Source organism: Xyrauchen texanus, chromosome 1, assembly GCF_025860055.1.
Source record: "Xyrauchen texanus isolate HMW12.3.18 chromosome 1, RBS_HiC_50CHRs, whole genome shotgun sequence".
Classification (NCBI taxonomy): Eukaryota; Metazoa; Chordata; class Actinopteri; order Cypriniformes; family Catostomidae; genus Xyrauchen; species Xyrauchen texanus.
Genome location: NC_068276.1, coordinates 30,003,980 through 30,027,081, shown reverse-complemented (window position 1 = coordinate 30,027,081; position 23,102 = coordinate 30,003,980). Strand labels below are relative to the sequence as shown.

The 23,102-nt window shown below is 41.3% G+C and overlaps 1 protein-coding gene across 1 annotated transcript; it reads left to right on the top strand.

The window, feature by feature from the left end:
- The first annotated feature begins 849 nt into the window (after positions 1-849).
- Positions 850-10,864, top strand: LOC127619562 (tryptophan 5-hydroxylase 1-like). The gene is made up of 11 exons (XM_052092464.1): positions 850-939; positions 2,958-3,092; positions 7,506-7,689; positions 7,828-7,928; positions 8,140-8,207; positions 8,344-8,540; positions 9,517-9,652; positions 9,752-9,878; positions 10,107-10,202; positions 10,416-10,549; positions 10,690-10,864. The coding sequence occupies exons 1-11, from the start codon at positions 850-852 to the stop codon at positions 10,862-10,864; spliced, it is 1,443 nt and encodes a 480-aa protein (XP_051948424.1).
- The last annotated feature ends 12,238 nt before the right edge of the window (positions 10,865-23,102 follow it).

Sequence of the window (23,102 nt, the reverse complement as noted above, 5' to 3'; positions counted from 1 at the left end):
GAACTGAATGAAAGATTGGGTGCATTTAATTGCCAAGGTCTAGGACTCAATTGGAGGCTTTTTATGACTCTTTTATTGGAATGAATGCCGGGGCATGTTCATTTGGCAATAATGCTGAAACAGATCAGAAGGAAATAAGAGTAATACACAGACTGACACACACCAATGCATAAAAATCTGTTTTATTTTTCAATTTAAAAAAAAAATTGTACTATCTTCTTTTTTAGATCATAAATACTGTCAAAGGGGAATTCCTTCATTCATTATCCCACATACCTGCAAGTATGACAACAAACAGTAGCTACGGGAAGGAAAATATGCTAAATCCATGCAATGCATGTTTGGCATCTTGTAAAAATGTTATATCCTATTTTTAAAATGTGATATTCAGATGAAAATATGTAGTAATAGTCTGAGCACTCACATGACTGGCATAGATAAATGAAAGTTAATTTATTTAAAAAAAACTTCTCAATACAACTTTAGCAATTTCTGAGGGAATGATTACCCAAAGCTTAATTAAAATGGTTCCAATAATTATGAATATAAAAACAAATTAAGCTGTAGCCTATGCTGATTCTATTATTGATAAATAATAATAATAAGAAGAAGACAATTTTTAATTTGTAACAGTTCTAATAATCTAAAAGTGTCTTATATTTCAACTAACAGTTGAAAATATTTGTGGAGCTGGTCAGTTTGGATTTTCCAGAGCTGAGCACTCCTCCCCCGCCTCAGCCTGATCTCTTTATAAATCCAGAGAGAAAACAACATTAGCAGACTGACAGCAGGCTCTACCTGAGATACGTACCTTCCCAGATTCTACTATAAAAAGACTACTTCCCAGCCATGCTTTCTAACAAGCTTGATGGACCAGGTCGAGGAAGGTCTTTTGACTCTGTCAATAAGTTTTACGAAGAGAAGAAACTCAACAATGAGGTAAAATATTTTATATTTATTTTTATACTTATTATAAATTATTTAAACATGTTTTGAATTGAATATTAACAGAATAGTGCTCAGTGATGTCAGAATGTAGTAACTTTTTCCTTGCATTGACAAGTATTGACAAGTAAACCTTCAAGTTATTATTTTTTTATTCTCAATTGCATTTTATTTATGTATTTATGTTGTTGCAATCAGCAGTACAAAATAATCTAAACTTTTTGTTATTTTTTATAATAAAACACCTTATTTGATAGCACACGTATCACTTGTAATACATTTTTTGGAGTTTTTAAGATTAAGCTATATAAATATGGCTGCTGTGGCATCCTTTTTGAAAAACATAAAAGTAGGAATTTTCTTTGAAAATCTGCACTTGTACATACAGTATAATATTCTGCTGAAAAAAAAGTAATACATTCATTGTAAAATTACACCAAAATTTTTTTGTTTAACTTCCAAGATTGTCAAAAAAAGAAAGAGACTTTGATTCTTATATTTTCATTGACATTTATGCGCATAAAATTAAATCTCATGTTTTTTAAAGATGTATAAGTGAAAGTAAGACTTTCTATGAAGCCCATATTTAAAAATATAATGCATATATATATATATATATATATATATATATATATATATATATATATATATATATATATATATACTGTATATACAGTATATTAGGTATGCTTTAAGTACAGTGACTAAAGGAATGTCTTCTTATGAACATAAGATATTTTTGATGGTAAAAAGACATAACATCAAGTTTGTAAAATAGAAATGTCAGTACTACTCTTGATTTTTTATATAATTTTTGTTTTATTATATATTTTCATTAGGAATGTGGCCTATGTTCCATTTAAATTACACCCTGTTGTGTTCCTCTGTATTTTAAGCATTTTTATTTAACTTCCATTATAAACTTGACTTGTATTGTGTGTGGCAAGTTTATATTATGACTGATTATTAGACAAAATTGCTTCGATAGCCTTACACATTAGTAAATTACAACTTCTGCCGATAAATTTGTATGTTGATTGTGTTATAATTAATTTTATAAAGTATAAATATAAATAGGTTGTATTATGTGAGTATAACTATGCATTTGAACAGTATTTACAATTTATTGTGAGAAGTTATAACATTTATAACAAGTCGTAATGAAACATTATGAATGCAATTTATTGCTTTTACATATATGGGCATCATAGAAAGTGTTACCGAAAATTATTATTACGTGTTATCATAAAAACTAAAACAGGCGCATTGGGACTTGCATTTGTTAAAGCCTTGCCTGAACCTTGCACATGGCTCTAAATTGGCTGTTCACCACATATAGCTGGATAGTCGTGCCTGGAAAAACATACATGCATGTATAGAAATTACCTTAACTCTATCATATGTTTAACTCCCAACAGCTTTATGCATCCTACCCAACCCATTGATAATTATATTTACATGTAATTTGCGTATCCTATCTGAACATCATGTCAAAAATTAAAATAAGTTCACACACACACACACACATGTTGTGTTTCCATGTTTTATGGGGACTTTCCATAGACATAATGGTTTTTAAACTGTACAAACTTTATATTCTATCCCCTAAACCTAACCCTACCCCTAAACCTAACCCTCACAGAAAACTTTCTGCATTTTTACATTTTCAAAAAAATAATTTAGTATGATTTATAAGCTGTTTTCCTCATGGGGACCGACAAAATGTCCCCACAAGGTCAAAAAGTTTGGGTTTTACTATCCTTATGGGGACATTTGGTCCCCACAAAGTGATAAATACACGCTCACACACACACACACACACACACACACACACACACACACACACACACACACACACACACACACACACACACACTCACACACGATATTGAACAGCTGCTCTACAGTAGACAGATTGTTATGCTAATGTTAAGAGATGCCTGAGTGAATCCAAACGATGAATATAATAGACCTCTGAAGGTTTTATAACCTTGATGTAATTATTTTTTAAGATGAACAAAACTTCTTTGAACAAAACGGATGAGAACAAAGACAAGATATTTTCCTCCAAGAGGGAACATGCTGCAATTGTCTTCTCTCTGAAGAATGAAGTTGGAGGTCTTGTGAAGGCTTTGAAACTATTTCAGGTAGGGTTTTCCTTTATTTTATGATTCCAGTTTCAAGCGATTGACACACACAGTATTTTCTCTCAATTAAATTATCTTAATTTATAATATCTGTTTCTAATCAGTAATCATTCCATCTTTATACTGGGCTATTGTTTGCTTCAGTCTGGCCAATGATATAGATAGCAAGCAACCCTTCAAAATGGGTGTGAGTGCTCAAATAATTAGAGATATATGTTTAGTAATTCCAGCTAAATAATCATTGATAGTGACACTGTTTAAAGTCAGACCTCATCATGCAATGTCAAGTTTTCCTATAGAAGAGCAATGTTAGAGATAATGTAATGGTTACCTCGAATGTAGTGACAAAAGGGGTCTTTCTTGAGAGCCTCGCGTGCCTCTGAACTTGAGAAAAGGCCAATGAGAAATTGGCAGACAGAATTTGCATGTCTCACCCCCGGACATACTGCATCTGTCAGTCAGGTTTGTGCATTGAGGAGCCGAGAGGGGACACAACGTCTCGTTCCCTCCATCAGGGAATGGAGGTTACAACAGTATCCATGACATTCCCCTTCTGTCACTCAAGCTATTGCATGCTAGAAGCAACTGTATCGTCTGCACGTAACCCTCCCCAATGCCCCCAGAAAAATGTGTCACATACAGACCTTAGGTTTCCAGCACCCCTAAGGGTGGAACAGGTGACATGACTATCATGGGAGCAAGCGGGCCAGCCGTGACCTTTTCTCGCTCTATGTTTCTCATCATAGAGCATAAAGTGACTGGGACTATCTTAAAGCTATTAAATGCGCTGGGGAAGGCGATCTTTACCATTCCTATTCTTTCAGGGGGAAAACACCCTGCAGAGACCACATCCTGCCCAGACTGGGGGAGGTAACATGTGGCCAATACATAACATGGGTTGTCAAGCCACACGTGGAAGTGGATTGGTGGTAGGTCCTGCCTGGTGAGGGAGGAGCTCTACAAACACAGCCACCAGGGGCAGAGGGACCTGGAAGACACGGGTCCACCGGCAGGGGGACCGTACCGCAGAAGATACATCACAGGGAGTTTCCTGAAGAGGGAATTAGGTCTGTGGAGCCCTACCACAGTACAGAGCACTTCAGGCTCATAGTGGGTCTGGTCGCAAATTCCTCCGCTGAATTTGCAGGCCTGAAGGCTAGGGAGGAAGAACATCAAGGAAGCAAGAGCTTAGTGGCTAACCTGGGAGAGAGAGAGCGCATTGGATCACTTTGGTGAAGGGCGCTAGGTCTAAGCGGAATTACCCGGTTGGCTGTTCTGTATTACCGAGTTCTACCGGCTCGGACCTGACAAAACACAGGACAAGACCGAACACCAGGCAAGTGTCACTGACAGAGAACGCTTGCAGGTCCCCAACCCTCTTTATAGAAGTTAGCGCTATCAGGATGGCCGTCTTCAAGGAGAGGGCCTTGAGCTCAACAGACTCAAGCAGTTCAAAGGGGGCCTCTGAAGGCCAGAGAGGACCACTGAGAGACCCAGGAGGGGAACAGGCTTGGCCGGGAGGATTCAGCCTCCGGGCACCTCTAAGGAACCTGATTATCAAGTCGTGCTTACCCAAGGACGACGTTGTGGAGCACCGTGATAGCGGCTACATACACTTTCAAGGTGGAGGGGGACAGCCCCTCCAACCTCTCTTGCAGAAATGAAAGCACTGACCAAACTACGCATCTCTGCGGGTCTTCAGACCAGTAAGAACACCAATTTGCGAACAAGCGCCACTTTAGGGCGTAAAGCTGTCTGGTAGAAGGAGCTCTGGCTTGGTTGATCAGGTCTACGACCGCAGGTGGTAGATCACTCAGATCTTCTGCATCCCATCCAGGGGCCAGATGTGGAGCTTCCAGAAGTCTGGGAATGGATGCCAGAGGGTACCCCGTCCCTGGAAAAGAAGGTCTTTCCTCAGTGTAATTTGCCAGGGAGGTGCTGTGGTGGGAAGCATGAGATCCAAGAACCAAGACCAAGTGAACCAGTAAGGAGCCACTAAGGTGACTTGTTCCTCGTCATCCCTGATCCAACACAGCACCAGTGCATGAAGGCTCACTGGGGGATTTGCTTACTGGCGCAGCCCCCGGGGCCAGCTGTGTGCCGCGCGTCTGTCCCGATAGGGACCTCTGTCAGGGAGTACCAGAGTGGGCAGTGGGAATTGTCTTGGGAGATAAAGAGATCTACCTGTGCCATGCTGAACCAGCCCGAAATCAGCTGGACCATCTGGGGGTGGACATCCACTCACCGTTGGGCGAGACCTGTCATTACATCGCGTCTGCTGTCATGTTGAGGTTGCCCAGGATGTGAGTGGCATGCAGCGACCTGAGTTGTGACATATGACGAGAGTGCACGGTGCCTTGGTGATTTATTTACACTACCGTTGCGGTGCTGTCTGAGCGGATCAAGACATGCTTTCCCGAAGAAGACATTTCACAGGGCAAGGAATACAGACAGCAACTCTAGGCAGTTGATGTGCCAACGCAGAAAGGGCCCTTTCTGGGGAACTGTTTTAGAAGAACCACTGTGAGCAAAGAGAGCGAGGCAACTGAGCACTGACTGCACAAGCTCGTTTGTGAGGCACACTGTCATCGAGACTGAGTCTAACTCCATGCCGAGAAAAGAGATGCTCTGAACCGGATGAGCTTGCTCTTTTCCCAGTTGCGGGGCAAGGGCTGTCTCTGTGACCTTCATGAAGAAGCGAGGGGACAGGGACAGGCTGAAGGAGAGGACCTTGTATTGATATGCCTGGCCGTCGAACGCGAACCATAGGAAAGGTCAGTGTCGAGGCAAGATGGAGCACTTACCTGCACTTACCTTGCTTCATGCACCTGGCAGGGGACAGGTTAAAGACTGAGGAAGAGATCCTGGAGAGGCATCTTCAGAACTCGATGGGCAGTCACGGGTCCGGAGGCGAGGTAACTGCGTCCAGGGAACCGGGACTGTAGGATTTTGATGCCGGGAGCCGTGAGAATGGCACGCACCAGCTGGATGGTCAGGGAGTGAGGAAATCGCTCTTTTATAGACAGTGCAGGTACAGCAGCCTGAAGGGGGTGTGGCAAAATAAAAAATAAAGAAAATGAAGATTTTCCTTGGAGTGGTCCTGATACCAGCTCCGGAGTGAACATCTGACTGCCCGGGTCTTGCATCTCAGGAGCACTTAGGAGCTTTCCGTGTCCTAGAGGGGGGTGTACGCAGCCTGCGGGGTGCTCGACGCTGGGGCTGAGAGCTGGGCCTGGGTAGAGGTGGAGCTGCCTGTTGCTTGGACACAGGGGAATGCCCTCGGCGGCAGATGGGGCGCGGGTTGCGCTGGGGCGGCACTGCGGCATGATGTGTGAAATAGCTTCAGTCTGCCTCTTTCCCGCCAAAATCTGCTGGGCGAAGTTGTTGACGGTGTCACCGAAGCGGCCAAGCTGGGAGACGGGGGCGTTGAGTAAGCGGGCCTTGTCAACATCGCGCATCTCGACCATGTTTAGCCAAAGGTGGCATTCCTGGACCACGAGGGTGACCAACGGCCGAAATCGCCCATCCCCAAATCACCTCTGGGAGGCGGCTAAAATTACATTCACCTTGAGAAATGAAAGCCACGAATGCAAAGCTTCCATGGTCATGTTCTGGCAGTGAGTACATGAACCATTCACAAACAGTGCCTCATTGTGATTGTTACCTAGGCACACGAGGCAGCATCTATGATTTAAGGTCAGATAGAGATATCGACTGCATCCAGGAACTACACAGAGGCGGAAGGGCATCTTTAAAAATATGCGTCCTGAAAAGGACATTTAATGCAATTATTTCTCTTTTGTGAGTGACAACAAACTCTTTTAGAGGGGTAAATACACTTTTAGAAGTATGCACTCTTTCAGACAGAAGCGCTGTCGAAGCACCCAGGGGCGTGGACTGCACAGTGTGCAGAGAAGGAGAAAGCCACTGGTAACGTGCCGTAGATCAAACAGCAATGCTCTGCCTACAGAGGTGAGTGGAACAGTAGTGAGCTTCAACTTGCTGCTGCACAACCGCTTGGCTCCGAAGAAACAATCTGACTCACAGACGCACGCCCGCTTCCCTTTATACCCTTATGTCCGGGGGAGGGACATGCAAATTCTGTCTGCCAATTTCTCATTGGCCTTCTCTGAGGTATGCAAGGCTCTCAAGAAAGACCCCTTGTGTCACTACATTCGATGCAATGTCGAGTGAGTGACAGAAGGGGAACCTAATAGTATTTTGTATGAATGCAAGCTCATACTCACTCCATGTCATTGATGTGTAACAACATGAAGTTATTACACATTATAAACCAACTACTTATCCAAATACACGTAAAATACAAATTAATATTATATAATATAATACTTGTGAGAAAAACTGGCCTAATTGACATGATGCAGTATCATTTACATTCATGTTTCTAAACAGGACAACAAGGTAAACCTTTTACATATTGAGTCACGCAAGTCCCAGCGGCGCAACTCAGAGTTGGAGGTACTGGTTGATTGTGACAGTGATCGAGAAACTCTGAAAGAAATCGTTCAGCTGCTGCGCAAACAAACAAGCATTATAGCCATGGACTCACCTGATACGTTCTGCACTACTGCAAATGGTATTGTCTATACAAGTTCTTTGTTAGATACACCTGCTAAAATAACATAGAGTATAATTTATTTAATGAAAATGACTCAAAGCAAATTACCACAGAAATGTGCATGTGTAACACTGTGAAAATGCATTAATTCTATAGATCTTTCTGAGGTGCCTTGGTTCCCCAAGAAAGTCTCAGATCTGGATAAGTGTGCCAGTCGTGTTCTGATGTACGGTTCAGATTTGGATGCTGATCATCCGGTTGGTATAAGGCTACAGAAATTCCCTTATTATTGACAGTAGTAGGCTATATAGTAGTTTTATATTCTGTTTTCCTGATCTGATCATATCATACTCTTTAATGTTTGAGTTGCAAAATACTGTGACAATATGTACAGAATGAAAACCATTGCAACTCTAAGGAACCAATCCGCTTGCATCTTTTTCTTTTCATCTTCTACTTTTTTCCCAGGGATTCAAGGACAATGTTTACCGAAAAAGAAGGAAATATTTTGCTGATCTTGCCATGAGTTACAAACAGTACGTTTGAACAATAAGTCTTTAAGAATAGATGGATCTTTTTATCCAGAGGATTCTCTTGATACCTGTCAGTTTTAATAGTAGTGGCACAACATTCTCACTCTCTCTTTCTCTCTGTCTCTCTCCCGCTCTACAGTGGAGATCCCATACCACGTGTGGCATTTACAGATGAAGAGGTGAAGACATGGGGAATAGTGTTTCGGGAGTTGAATAAACTATACCCTACACATGCTTGTAGAGAGTACCTTCGCAACTTGCCACTGCTCACACAACACTGTGGCTACAGAGAGGACAACATACCACAGCTGGAAGATGTGTCCAACTTCCTGAGAGGTGAAACTGAGCACATTTAGTAGTTTATGAATGTAAGCTAGGGAAACTTTGACACATGCGGAATTGAGGAGATATATTATATATTATATATAATATAAAATATCCATTATACCAGAAGAGGGCAGTAAGAATAATTTTACTTTAAGTTTAAAATGTTCTCATAATTTACCTTAAAATATTTACCTTATTTTGTTCCAAATCCAAAAGGAAAACAAAAGATTATGTCAGACAGAATGTTAGCCTCAGTTACCATTCTTTTTCATTGTATGAAAATAAAGATGCAATGCAAGTTGGTCAAGTCAAGACATTTTTAAACACACATTGTTTCAAAATAGCTTTACAGAAAATCAAGCTTTAACATAAAATTAAACTGTAATATCTATGAAGTCTTAGAGTAATTATTGTGCAGTTTGATAAAAGTAGTATTGTAAATTGTGTATAAAAATAAATAATTATGTAAACAAGTAAATAATAATTGTATTTAGAACCCCAATGAGCAAGCCAAAGGCGACTGTGACAAGGAAAGGCTGTTTTTCCCTCTGGCTAAACAGCATGAATATAATGCCAATATTAGTTTTTTGTGTGTATTTCAAGTCATGGTTTAAAATGAGTAAACTAAGTAAGTGTTTGTAGTGGCCAATGTTTAAACAACAAGATTTTGTATGAACAGTAAGTTTAATGACTAATGTCTTTGAAGTCCATCCTGGATTATCTGCAGAAGTTCACATACTGTAGATGCATTGCCCTTTGTTAATTAACTGATGAAGGCTTTTGTTGGCAATTAATTGATAGTCTACGTATTCCAGGGTGAGGGTTAGGGTTAGAATGGTGCCTGAGACTAACATTCTGCCTGTCATCTCCTTTTATGTTCCATGGAAGTCATACAGGTTTGGTACAACATGAAAGTGAATAAATGATGACAGAATTTTCCCTTTAAGAACTATCCCTTTAAGTGTTAACATCTGTATGTGAGTAGAACGAAGTGGCTTCACCATTCGCCCTGTTGCTGGATACCTGTCACCAAGAGATTTTCTGGCTGGACTGGCTTACAGAGTGTTTCACTGTACACAATATGTACGTCACAGCTCAGATCCTCTCTACACTCCTGAGCCGTGAGTACAAAGCAGATGTGTCTTCATTCTGTACTTCCAATTAAGATAATTAGAAATTTGATACAAATTTGAAGATATCTTCATATCTGTGCTTTACAGGGACACCTGTCATGAGTTGCTGGGTCATGTTCCTCTGTTGGCTGAACCTAGTTTTGCACAGTTCTCTCAGGAATTAGGACTGGCTTCTCTTGGGGCATCTGATGATGCTGTACAGAAACTGGCAACAGTATGTATTAATATACAAAATTCTGATGTAATTCTGATACAGTAGACCAAGCCTTACAATTTTTTTCATTAAAATTGAGGTAAAACAATGAGACATTTTCAGGCCATTCTTAGTGTTACATTTTGGCTACTTCTTTCAATTGGAACTGTTTTTAAATGTTCTTTTAAGCTAATTTTGTAATGATGAGGTCTTGGTTGTTACAGTATGTTGGTGTATTTGCTATTCTAGTGCTATTTCTTTACGGTGGAGTTTGGTCTGTGCAAGCAGGAGGGTAAACTCAGAGCATATGGTGCTGGGCTTCTCTCATCCATCAGTGAACTTAAGGTATACACGTATAGTCATACATTGGGTTTGAATTTAATTATCATTTAATAAAGTTTGCTTCCCATTCACATCAGTACAAATCAATGTTTTGTTTTTTACACATTTCAAGCACTTGAAGCAGTTTCACTGATAACACATTTAATTTTTCACCTCGGTCAATCTTGTATTTGCACTTCACACAAACTCTCTAAGCCATTGTGTTTTGGTTTGAAGCACTCTCTCTCAGGAACTGCTAAAATCCTGCCCTTTGAGCCCAAAGTCACCTGTAACCAGGAGTGTCTTATCACCACCTTTCAAGAAGTGTACTTTGTTTCTGAGAGCTTTGAGGAAGCCAAAGTCAGAATGCGGTAATTTTTGTTTATATATATATATATATATATATATATACTGTATATACTGTATGTGAACCTTTATATTTTCTGACCCCTTTTCTTATTAATATGTATAACTATTGCATGCAATTTTCTTATGTTTTTATTCTACACAGTGAGTTTGCAAAGACAATCCAGCGTCCATTCTCACTGCGTTATAACCCATACACACAGAGTATATGTGTGCTGAAGGACATGCCCAGCATCAATGATGTGGTTGAGGAGCTCAGGCACGAGCTGGACATTGTAGGAGATGCTCTCTGCCGACTAAGTACACATATGGGAGTCTAAGACTATAATTATTCTTGTTGATATTAATAGGTCTAATTTGTATAATTATTTACATTATCTGAGTGTGATCAAATGTGATTCACTCTTAAAGGGATCGTTCACCCAAAATTAAAGAAAATTGTCATCATTTACTCATTGTCATGTTGTTCCAAACTCATTACGTTTACAGTGGCATATGGTTTACTTTTTGGTTTATGGTTTAAGCTTGAAAGTGAGACACTATATACTGCCACTCTATTGAAAATATCACCTTTTGTGTTCCATAAAAAATCAAGCAATTATATGGGTTTGGATAAACATTAAGGTAAGTAAATTATGACAGAATATACATTTTGTGTGAACTATTCCTTTAATGCCTCACCTTTTCTTTAAAACTGTATATCAGCCAAATACGACAAAGCACTTAAATATATATCTGCTGTTTTCTAGAAAGAGTCAGTGAGTGGTCTTGAAACACAAAGAAAACACCATCACAGCAAAGACAACAATATAGCCATCATGTTATCTCATATGATGACAGTCTTCACACTCAAATCATACTGTCTGTATTATCTATCATCCTCTCTGCTCTGTATATAAACTGTTTATTTGCAGTTTATAATATTTTAAGGAAAGATTCAGTTTGAAAAGCAGTTTACCAACACATCTCACATCTATGTAACCTTTTAGAATCATTCAAAATTATCAAATTCTAAACTAAAACTTTTATTACTCTGAATCCTAAATGAGTTCATTCTGTTTTCTTAGTCAGTTAGATGCATTTGTTGTTTTTCCCAGCACCATAAGTGAAATGTAGCCCTGAATACATGCACCAACTGCATTAGTGATGAATAATTTATTGATTGGTGCTTGTGATATAAATATGATTCTTATCCATAATGTTCCATTAACTGGCTTTATTCTGTGTATGTATCTGTAATTGTAGTGTGAATATTGTGTATGTGTTGCATCTTTTGTGTTTGGAAGAATATGTAAATGATTGCTGCTTGTCCTGGGCCATTCATGTTTGTGCTTTTTGCATAATTGTTTTGAAACTGGATTCTCAAGCACATATAAGGAAGGAGAAGATCAAAACCTTAAATTCATAAATACAGTTTCACCTTTAAAATGAATTAGGCCTACACAGTATTACTGTAATAAATTATCTCACAACACCCAATCAGATGTTTGTTGGCCCTTAATCATAATTTCCGATGAAGAATAAATCAATTGTTATTACATTCCAAAGAGGTGATGTTAAGGATTACCCCTCAAAACCCACATGCAGTGTGATACTTTGACCAACAGAGAGCAGCAATGCTGTTCTATTAAAGTTCTTTCAAAATCTCTTTACGCTGTAAAACCCCAAACTGTAATTCCTCTCATCATTTATTCACCCTCTTTTTGTTCTACAAACAGATTTTAATAATTTTTTTACATTAACACAATCAATATTTATTGAAATTTTATTAAACAAATTCCAATCTTGTTTGTAATAATACAAGCATATTTCTGAATTATGTGTATGCATTCTCTCCAAATAATGAGAAGGCCATAATTTTAATGTAATTATTTTTGCAAGATGATTAATATATTTTTTATTTTATTTTTTTGGCTTGTTTACAGTTTGTTTAAAAAAAAATATTTTTTTTTAAAGAACAGGTGATCATGGTCTTTTGTGGATGCAGTGTGCATGTTTGTTGTGATCTCTAAACATCACTTTATATGTTTATATCAGATGTATTGAGTTTGTATCATCATTATCACACTACATATACAGGTGAAACTCGAAAAATTAGAATATCGTGCAAAAGTTCATTAATTTCAGTAATTCAACTTAAAAGGTGAAACTAATATATTATATAGACTCATTACAAGCAAAGTAAGATATTTCAAGCCTTTATTTGACATAATTTTGATGATTATGGCTTACAGCTTATGAAAACCCCAAATTCAGAATCTCAGAAAATTAGAATATTGTGAAAAGGTTCAGTATTGTAGGCTCAAAGTGTCACACTCTAATCAGCTAAACACCTGCAAAGGGTTCCTGAGCCTTTAAATGTTCTCTCAGTCTGATTCAGTTGAATTCACAATCATGGGGAAGACTGCTGACCTGACAGTTGTGCAGAAAACCATCATTGACACCCTCCACAAGGAGGGAAAGCCTCAGAAGGTAATTGCAAAAGAAGTTGGATGTTCTCAAAGTGCTGTATCAAAGCACATTAATAGAAAGTTAAGTAGAAGGGAAAAGTGTGGAAGAAAAAGGTGCACAAGCAGCAGGGATGACCGTAGCCTGGAGAGGATTGTCAGGAAAAGGCCATTCAAATGTGTGGCGGAGCTTCACAAGGAGTGGACTGAGGCTGGAGTTACTGCATCAAGAGCCACCACACACAGACGGGTCCTGGACATGGGCTTCAAATGTCAAACGTCTTACCTGGGCTAAAGAAAAAAGAACTGGTCTGTTGCTCAGTGGTCCAAAGTCCTCTTTTCTGATGAGAGCAAATTTTGCATCTCATTTGGAAACCAAGGTCCCAGAGTCTGAAGGAAGAATGGAGAGGCACACAATACAAGATGCTTGAAGTCCAGTGTGAAGTTTCCACAGTCTGTGTTGTTTTGGGGAGCCATGTCATCGGCTGGTGTTGGTCCACTGTGCTTTATTAAGTCCAGAGTCAACGCAGCCGTCTACCGGGACATTTTAGAACACTTCATGCTTCCTTCAGCAGACAAGCTTTATGGAGATGCTGACTTCATTTTCCAGCAGGACTTGGCACCTGCCCACACTGCCAAAAGTACCAAAACCTGGTTCAATGACCATGGTATTACTGTGCTTGATTGGCCAGCAAACTCGCCTGACCTGAACCCCATAGAGAATCTATGGGGCATTGCTAAGAGAAAGATGAGAGACATGAGACCAAACAATGCAGAAGAGCTGAAGGCCGCTATTGAAGCATCTTGGTCTTCCATAACACCTCAGCAGTGCCACAGGCTGATAGCATCCATGCCACGCCGCATTGAGGCAGTAATTAATGCAAAAGGGGCCCAAACCAAGTACTGAGTACATATGCATGATTATACTTTTCAGAGGGCCGACATTTCTGTATTTAAAATCCTTTTTTTTATTGATTTCATGTAATATTCTAATTTTCTGAGATTCTGAATTTGGGGTTTTCATAAGCTGTAAGCCATAATCATCAAAATTATATCAAATAAAGGCTTGAAATATCTTACTTTGCTTGTAATGAGTCTATATAATATATTAGTTTCACCTTTTAAGTTGAATTACTGAAATTAATGAACTTTTGCATGATATTCTAATTTTTCGAGTTTCACCTGTATAAGCATATTCTGTAGCCTATGACTTTTGATAACTTTCATGGAAAAAGTTCATAGACATTTACAGTCCATTTGTTTGAGCTCAATATTAATGTCATATGTCCAGTTTTAGTTTAAGTTACCAACCGTGGATGAATGTGGCAGGTTTTGACTGAGGTAGGAGAGGTTAGTGATGATATAGTTGTGCTTAAAGTGATAGCTCACCCACAAATGAAAATGCTCTCATTATTTACTCACCTTCATGCCATCCCATATGTGTATGACTTTCTTTCATCTTCAGAACATGTATAAAGATTTTTAGAAGCTCTTTTAATTGGTGAATGGGTGCCAACATTTTAAAGCTCCCAAAACCCCATACAGCCATCATTAAAGTAATCCATATGACTCCAGTGAATTAATTAATGTCCTCTGAAGCTAAATGTTAAGTGTGAAATAGATCAATATTCAACACTTTTTTTTTTTTTTTTTACAAAGAAATACTAAGGGTTGAGGTCAAGTGCATTGTCATGTTTATGTGAGAACTGATGCATGAAATACAAAAAGAAAAAAAGAAAAAATGTAGCACAGTAGTGTTTAAAACATATTCTATCATACACAGATGCCTCATTGGTTTGAATACGTCAAATGCGGCGCCATCTTGGAACGATCAATAAGGAGAGCTGTTTGAATGCGTAGTGAGTCAGTCCGAGCTCCTTGCTCAGACCGCAGCATAAAATGTTTTTTGTTTGTTGTTGAAACATTATTGTGGTCCAAAACTGCTGCTAATAAGGGATCTATGTATGAATGTCCATGCAGAGGAGGCTTACGCACTTGCGTCACACAAGAGGGACTCCAGCCTTGTCAATGCACATACTTCAAGCTAACATTTTTAGTGAAAAAAGTTTCAAATATTGACTTATTTCTTACACAATAGTGTTTCACTTCAGAAGACATTAATTAGACCACTGAAATCATATTTTATGATGGCTATGTGCTTGCATTTTACAGAGCTAAAATATTCTTCTTAAAAAAGACAGCCATACTCACCTGTGATGATATGAGGATGAACAGATTATGAATTTTGGGTGAACAATTCCTTTAAGAACTGAATATACTGTATGATCACCTATCCATCACAAATAAAATACTGCATATATAAAAATTTGGGTATATATCTAATTTATAGGTGGAGTCATACAGCACCTCTAATAGACCATTTTTACATTTGGAAAAGCTTATTTCAGCTGTGACATTTGAAGGCTTAGCAGCTTGGAACTTTGTGGAGTCGTCAACAAAAAGAACAAAGAAGAGTTAAACAGCTTGTGAAGTTTAAAGAATGAATGTTTTCAAGATACCCTTTAATTGCAGTTATGAAGAAATGTTTGAATGTAAGAAAAACAATTGAAGTAGCAACATTTTAAGTCTTCGTTTCATTCACATTCTTCTTGAGCGCTTGGTCTTTATTTCATGGAGGCACCGAAACATCAAAGTTCTTCTGCCTGTTTCCAGGGATGCATCCAGCATTCAAAAGTCATTCAAAGTGCTCTGGAGAATTTTGGTAGGCAGCCACATTAAAGATCAATGATTTTCAGTTCACATCTTGAGATACTTATGCATTAACATCATAAAAATGTCATGAACTATTTGAATAAAACATTGAAATATTGATTTAATATCACATTTAGACAGAAATGCAGATCTATATGGGGTCATTTCGATCTAAAAGTGTGCAAATTGTATGAACTGCACATACATAGACTGGGCAAGTTCATTCATGCAGTTGTAAATATTGGCAGTTGGTGAATTTGATGTCAATGAGCAGCAGAAATAAGTTTTAACATTCACAGTGGAAAAGACATACTCTCGTAAAATAGCATGTCATCCATCACTGAAGGCCCAGCATTCATATGCATTACTGTCTGTTGCAACTATAGACTGCATATCATAGTCTTTGGTATGTAAAGACATTAATCAAGTGAGGCAGTAAAAGATCACATCACAGCACACACACACACTCCAGTGCTCCATTTGCAGTCATGGAAGAGAGAGAATGAGAGTCAGAGGTGTTAGAACGGAGGGTTCTCAATCTCATCAGAAGAGGAATGATAGGGCCAGCAATAATAGCTGCAGATAAAATGCATGTGAATGTAAATGTTTCATGTAAACATTCTCTGAACTATACATTGATACAAAGATCATAAGATGACTGAGAGGACTGGTTTGGAGCTCCTCTATCTCCACTGCCAGCACTCCAAACCACTTAAGGGATTGTGAAGGCTTAATTGGTGTTCATTAAAATTTCAGGGCTGGCTGTTCGACAGCACAGGAAGATAAAGTAAATGATAAGCAGAACAGAACTAGAGCAGACTTACAGCACATGCTCAGTGGCCTTCAGTCTAACCATTGCCAGCTGGTTGATTCAATGATGTTAAATAATATTTTGACACGAAAACCAATGTTAATTTAGATGTTACCACATGAAACAGTTTTAAGGTTGACAATTTGTTCAGTGTAGGGGGCTTACCGAGATCAAGTGAATAATATCTCCTCAACTCAGCATTTATTAGGCTACTGGTCTGAATGGAGGGGCTAAAAGTTTTTAAATGATGAAAAAGATACTGAGTGCACCTTTAAGTGGCAAAATAATTAAGAATGTATATACACATTGAATGGCAGGGCTTAAGTATTATTTTTGGTGTTGCTGTGAGTTCACTCTGACAAGAGTGCTATCCTACAGATTCTTAGGCCCCTTTTATACCTGGTGTGAAGATGTTTAAGGGCTATTTGTGGACTCAACCACATTCGGAGTTGGTCACATTTGGCTTTAAAGGTAAATATCAGCCAATCCGAAAATAGTGTACAGATTGTTTTTACATTTACCAGATGTAAATGGTGATTTGCTAGGGCTGCCTACTTGTGATTAAATCCCCTAAAATGCATCTCAAACCAGGTGTAAACAGGGCCTTACAGTTGTCAAGCACCTAGTGTGTAAGTGTACAGTAGACAGTTGAAAGATTATCATAGTCCACAGAGTGGGAGAGGTAGAAACTAAGGCTGTGCTTTCAAATGTACACAAACAGGTATTTGTGAGTCTTGTAATTACTGGTGAGGAAATTACCACTGTAAATACCCTGTTACCATTGGGTCTAGTTATATCTAGCATTGGATGTTTGTAGGCAGAGGCAGCAGACTGTAATTTTACCATTTCTGACAGAGATTAGCATCAGTAATAATTACGTGAAGAACTTTGTATTCTGATGTGTTAATGGGTCTCATGAATTTGGGATCCAAATAGCGAGTACAAATGTAACAAGGCAGTGGGGAGGCTTGGGAGAAATGGGCTGCCCTTGAAAGCAGATCACATACTTGTGTTGCTATGGTTGCAGTATCTATTAGGTAACTAGGTTGCCATAGTGTCTGAAAAGAGCAAAGCTCAGTGGCAGAAGAAGAAACTTGGGGAAGATGCACTCATGCAGAGAAAACACACACCCTTGCACTCATACACACTCACAGAGGGCCATACATGCATTTAGTCTCCAATCAATCATTGATATAAAAAACATAAAAACATTTAAATAATTTCATTTGCCACTTGCTGAAAGATAAATTTTTGGTATATATTTAAATAAGATGTGGATGACATACATGCAAAGCAAATGTTCAGAGATGTATTAAAATAAACTATTTGGTTGTTTTATTATTTAATTGTCAGCTGAAATCCTTAGAAGTCTCATTCTTCATATGAAAGAATATCTGCAGCAACCCAGACAAACCCAGAACTAATAGTCATAGGGGGATAGTAACTTGTTACATTTACTCCATTACATTTACTTGAGTAACATTGTGGGGAAAATTGTACTTTTAGAGTATGTTTAAAAGTGGGTACTTTTTACTCTTACTCAAGTAATTTTTATTTTTTTTTACTTTTACTTCTTTACAATGTGTGGCGTTACTGTCGTTATATTACTGGGGTTAATTGGAATTCATGTGTAATTAACTGAGAGATTATTGAATGGGACTTTTACAAGAGTGGAAGTTCATAGCTGTACATGATGAAACGCTCCCACTTGAGTGATGAGACTATTATTACACACTAGTCATCAGTGCAGCAGTATCAAACTCTTCAAAGTGAAACACTTTCTTCGCTTCACACAGTGAAAAAATAATAGTTCCCCGTCTGTCGCTCGTTGACTTCAGTCCAGGCTCGAGGCTCACCTCACAGCCAGCCTGCCTATCCTCTGGAGCCCCCAGAGCTGGATGAGCGGTCCGGCATCTGACGCGGATGACTCGTCTGGGCTGCCGCCTTCGGGCCAGCACTCCCAGGCTGAGTCTGACGCCCAGATGTCCGACATGCTTATCCAGCCGTCGCGGCTGGATGATTGGTTCCTTGGTTCTGCACGCTACTCACAGCCACGCCCCTCCCGGTCCCTTTCTTCCCGGAGGTGCATGATGAGCTGACTACTGCATGGAGAGCACCCCTCTCCACTCTTCTCAAAGCCCCTTGCTCATCCGCTCTCACTACCCTCGACGGCGGAGCGGCCCACGGGTACACACGATTCCCCAGGTGGATAGGTCGGTTGCGATCCACCTATGCCCCGAGATGTGCTCCCCTCCAAGGCCTGTAGGACGACGTCATCATTGGCCACCAAATCCTACAGTGCCACCAGACAGGCCGCTTCCGCCCTGCATGCCATGGCCCTCCTGCAAGTCCCCCAGGTCAAGGCACTCAAAGATCTGCACGTGGGTAGTCCTGATCCCGACGCGCTGCATGAACTGCACTCAGAGACCGACCTCGCCCTCAGGGCCACGAAGGCCACAGCGCAGTCACTCGGGCAGACAATGGCCACACTTGTGGTTCAGGAACGTCATCTGTGGCTGAACTTGGTCGAGAAGCAAGAGACGGACAAGACACGCTTCCTCGACGCCCCTGTCTCCCAGTTCGGCAACACCGTCGAGGACTTCGCCCAGCAGTTCTCCGCTGTGAAACAGCAGACGGAGGCCATTTCACATATCCTGCCCCACCAGATACATGCCGCCATGGGCCAAGCCCCATCTGCTCACCGAGGTCGTCCTCCTGCGGCTAAGAAATGTGCAGCTCCGCCTCAACCCGGCTCTCAGCCCCTGCGTCGAGCACCCCGCAGGAATCCCATGCCCCCCGTCTCGCGGACCCCCTCGAGGACCCGGAAGGCACCCAGGCACTCCTGAGACGATCGACCCAGAGACCAAGACGTTAGCTCCGGAGCTGGTAAGCAAGGAGAATCCTTGTTTGAATTTATTTCATTTGCCCCACATTCTCAATAAAAGAGCTATTTCCTTTGTCTCTGGGTCACCTGGCCCGCAAATGCCATTCTCACAGCACTCGGCCGCCACACCTCAACAGTCCTGGCATGCTGAACGTGGACCCCCCACCTTCAGCCCCACGACTGTTCCCCAGCCGGCCGGTTTTGACGAGTCTAGAGGACGCCTCGACCGGACCTCCTCCTCAGTCACTAACCCGCCCCTGCAGGGTGTGCGGAGCAAGATAAGTGCTTTGAGTATTTTCTCAGCACCAGAGCCTCAGGACGTACCTTTGCCTCCTGACGCCGTACTACCTTCTCCCCCCAGCTGCTCCACCCCGCCGGGTACGTAAAAAATAATTGTCCCGTTAGTACCCCTAGCACGGATCTTGGATGCATGACTTTCACTTCCCAACCTGTCACGCTGGCTGGCCAGGACCATCCGACTCGGTTACGCAATTCATTTTGCCAGCCCCCCCTTTGGGGCGTCCGCTTTACCGCAGTACACGGCGAATATGCAAAATACCTGCATGCGGAAATCGCGACCCTCTAACTCAAAGACGCGATAGAGCCTGTCCCTCCAACCGAGATGAAGAAGGGTTTCTAAAGCCCTTAATTACCCAAGAAAGGCAGCGTCTTACGACTGATCTTGGACTTGCGAATTTTCAACCGGGCTTTGCACAAAATGCTCACGCAAAAACACATCTTAACTTGCATCCGGCATCTAGATTGGTTCACAGCGGTAGACCGGAAGGACGCGTACTTCCACGTCTCAATATTGCCTCGACATCAACCCTTTCTACGGTTCGCGTTCGACGGTCAGGCGTATCAGTACAAGGTCCTCCCCTTCGGCATGTCCCTGTCCCCTCCGTCTTTACGAAGGTCGCAGAGGCAGCCCTTGCCCCTCTCCGAGAAGCCGGAATCCACATACTCAACTACCTCGATGACTGGCTCATCCTGGCCCACTCCCGAGAGTTACTATGCCCCACAGGGACCAGGTGCTCAGGCACCTCAGCCACTTAGGGCTTCAGGTCAACTGGGAAAAGAGAAAGCTCGCCCTGGTTCAGAGCATCTCTTTTCTCGGCATGGAGTTAGACTCAGTCTCAATGTCAGCTGCCTCACCAATGAGCACGCGCAGTCAGTGCTGGAATGCCTCGCCACCTTCAGGCAAGGCACTGCAGTCCCTTTAAACTTTTCCAGAGGCTCCTGGGGTATATGGCATACTCCGTGGCACACACCGTGTGATGTTACCCCCGCCTGCTGCCAAACATTCAAACCCTGGTCAGACCTCTGCTTTCTGCGGGCAGGAGTCCACTTGCAGCAGGTGTCCCGACACGTCCTGGTCATGACCGACGCCTCCAAATTGGGTTGGGGCGCCGTGTGCAATGGGCACGCAGCCTCGGGCAGTTGGAAAGGGGCCCCGCTGCGCTGGCAAATCAACTGCCTAGAGTTGCTGACTGTATTCTTTGCCCTGTGGAGGTTTCTCCCGCTGATTCAGGGCAAACACGTCTTGATCAGATCAGACAGCACCACCACGGTAGCGTACATAAATCGGCAAGGCGGCGTACGCTCCTGCCACATGTCACAACTCGCCCGTCGTCTCCTCCTTTGGAGCCAGCCGTGACTCAAGGCTGCATGCCATTCACATCCCGGGCAACCTCAATGTGGTGGACATGCTATCACGACAACGCTTGCCCAGTGGAGAGTGGAGGCTTCACCCCCAGTCGGTCCAGCTGATTTGGGAACGGTTCGGCAAGGCTCAGGTAGACCTGTTTGCCTCCCAAGAGACCTTCCACTGCCCGCTCTGGTATACCTGAACAGAGGCTCCCCTCGGGGCAGACGCACTGGCAAACAGCTGGCCCACGGGGCTGCGCAAGTACGCATTTCCCCCAGTGAGCCTTCTTGTACAGGTGCTGTGCAAGGTCAGGGAGGATGAGGAACTAGTCACTCTAGTGACTCCCTATTGGCCCACCCAGGCTCGGACCTCGTACTCCTCGAAACAGCCCCGCCCTGGCAAATTCCCTGAGAAAAGACCTACTTTCTCAGGGATGGGGCATGCTCTGGCATCCGCACCCAGACCTCTGGAACCTCCACGTCTGGCCTCTCTAGCTGATCTACCACCTGCCGTCGCAGACACGATCAACCAAGCCAGAGCCCCTTCTACCAGGCAACTGTACACCCTAAAGTGGCACTTGTTTGCGAATTGGTGTTCTTCTCGGGCCGTAGACCCACAAAGGTGCGCAGTCAGGTCAGTGCTCTCATTTCTGCAGGAGAGGTTGGAAGGGAGGCTGTTCCCGTCTATCGCAGCCCACCACGACGCAGTAGACGGCAAGACTTTGGGTAAGCACGACTTGATTATCAGGTTCCTAAGAGGCACCCGGGGGTTAAATCCCTCCCGACCAAGCCTGTTCCCCTCCTGGGATCTCTCAGTGGTCCTCTCGGGCATTCAGAGACCCCCCTTCGAGCCGCTAGAATCAGTTGGACTCAGGACCCTGCTTTGTCCCGCATGTCATGAGCAGTATTTATAAATATATGCATTTACTCCATGCCCTCGCAGGAGTGAGCGAGAAGCGGGAAATGGACAAAGTGGAGCTGGAGCGGAGTGATTAAAATATGCTTTGAGCGTGGAGGGGAAATTGTTGCCATTCCACTCCACTCACAAACTCTGTTGGCAACATTTTAAAGCTAAACAAACAAACACAAGTCAGCATAAAAATAATACATAAGACTCTAGTGGTTAAATCAGTATTTTCAGAAGTGATGTCTAGGTGTGTATGAGAAAAAGATCAATTTCACATTCTTCATGTATTTTTAGTGATTCACTTTCTTCTCTGCATATCACCCCTGCTGTCTAGCAAAAAATTACAAATATTGATCTGTTTCTCACCCACAACTATCATATCACTTCTAAAGACATGGATTAAACCACTGGAGTCTTATGATATACTTGTGATTATGCTGCCTTTATGTGCTTTTTGGAGCATAAATATTTTGGCCTACAGATCTAAAATATTCTAAAAATCTTAATTTGTGTTCTGCAGAAGAAAGAAAGTCAAACATATCTGGGATGGCATGAGGGTGAGTAAACAATGAGAGAATTTTTATTTTTGGGTAAAATATCTCTTTAAAGTGATAGCTAATAATTTAATATTCTGTCATCATTTCTCTACCCTCATGTTGTTCCAAACCAGTGTGAGGCTTTGTATTATGTGAACACAAAATATGTTTTTATATAGGGACTGACTAGGCACTAGTCACTATTCACTTTAAAAAAGGTATATATAAAAAAAAACATTCACTGAAAGTAAATAGTGACTCAGGCAACATTCTGTCTAATATCTCCTTATTGTGTTGTATGGAAGAAAGAAAGTCATACATGTTTGGAACAACATGATGGTGAATGATGACAGAATTTACATTAATAATAATAATAATAATAATTCTGTAATGCATGTTCAATGTGTATTATGTAATGGAATATAGGTGAGTAAACGTCTATTCATTTGTGAAATTAACAAGTTACTCACTACTTGAGTATTCTTTTAATTGTATACTTTCTTACTCTCACTCAAGCAATTATTTATGTTAGTACTTTTACTTCTACTTGAGTAATTATGTTTTTTAAAGTAATTGTAATTTTACTTGAGCATAGTTTTTGGCTACTCCGCCCA

What these genes read in the sequence shown, in the direction of transcription:
- LOC127619562 (XM_052092464.1), top strand. Translation starts at nt 850, where the DNA reads ATGCTTTCTAACAAGCTTGATGGACCAGGTCGAGGAAGGTCTTTTGAC. An exon ending in CTTGCCATGAGTTACAAACA is followed by an intron (nt 8,208 to 8,343) that starts GTACGTTTGAAC and finishes CCCGCTCTACAG; the next exon opens with TGGAGATCCCATACCACGTG. An exon ending in TGTGTCCAACTTCCTGAGAG is followed by an intron (nt 8,541 to 9,516) that starts GTGAAACTGAGC and finishes GTATGTGAGTAG; the next exon opens with AACGAAGTGGCTTCACCATT.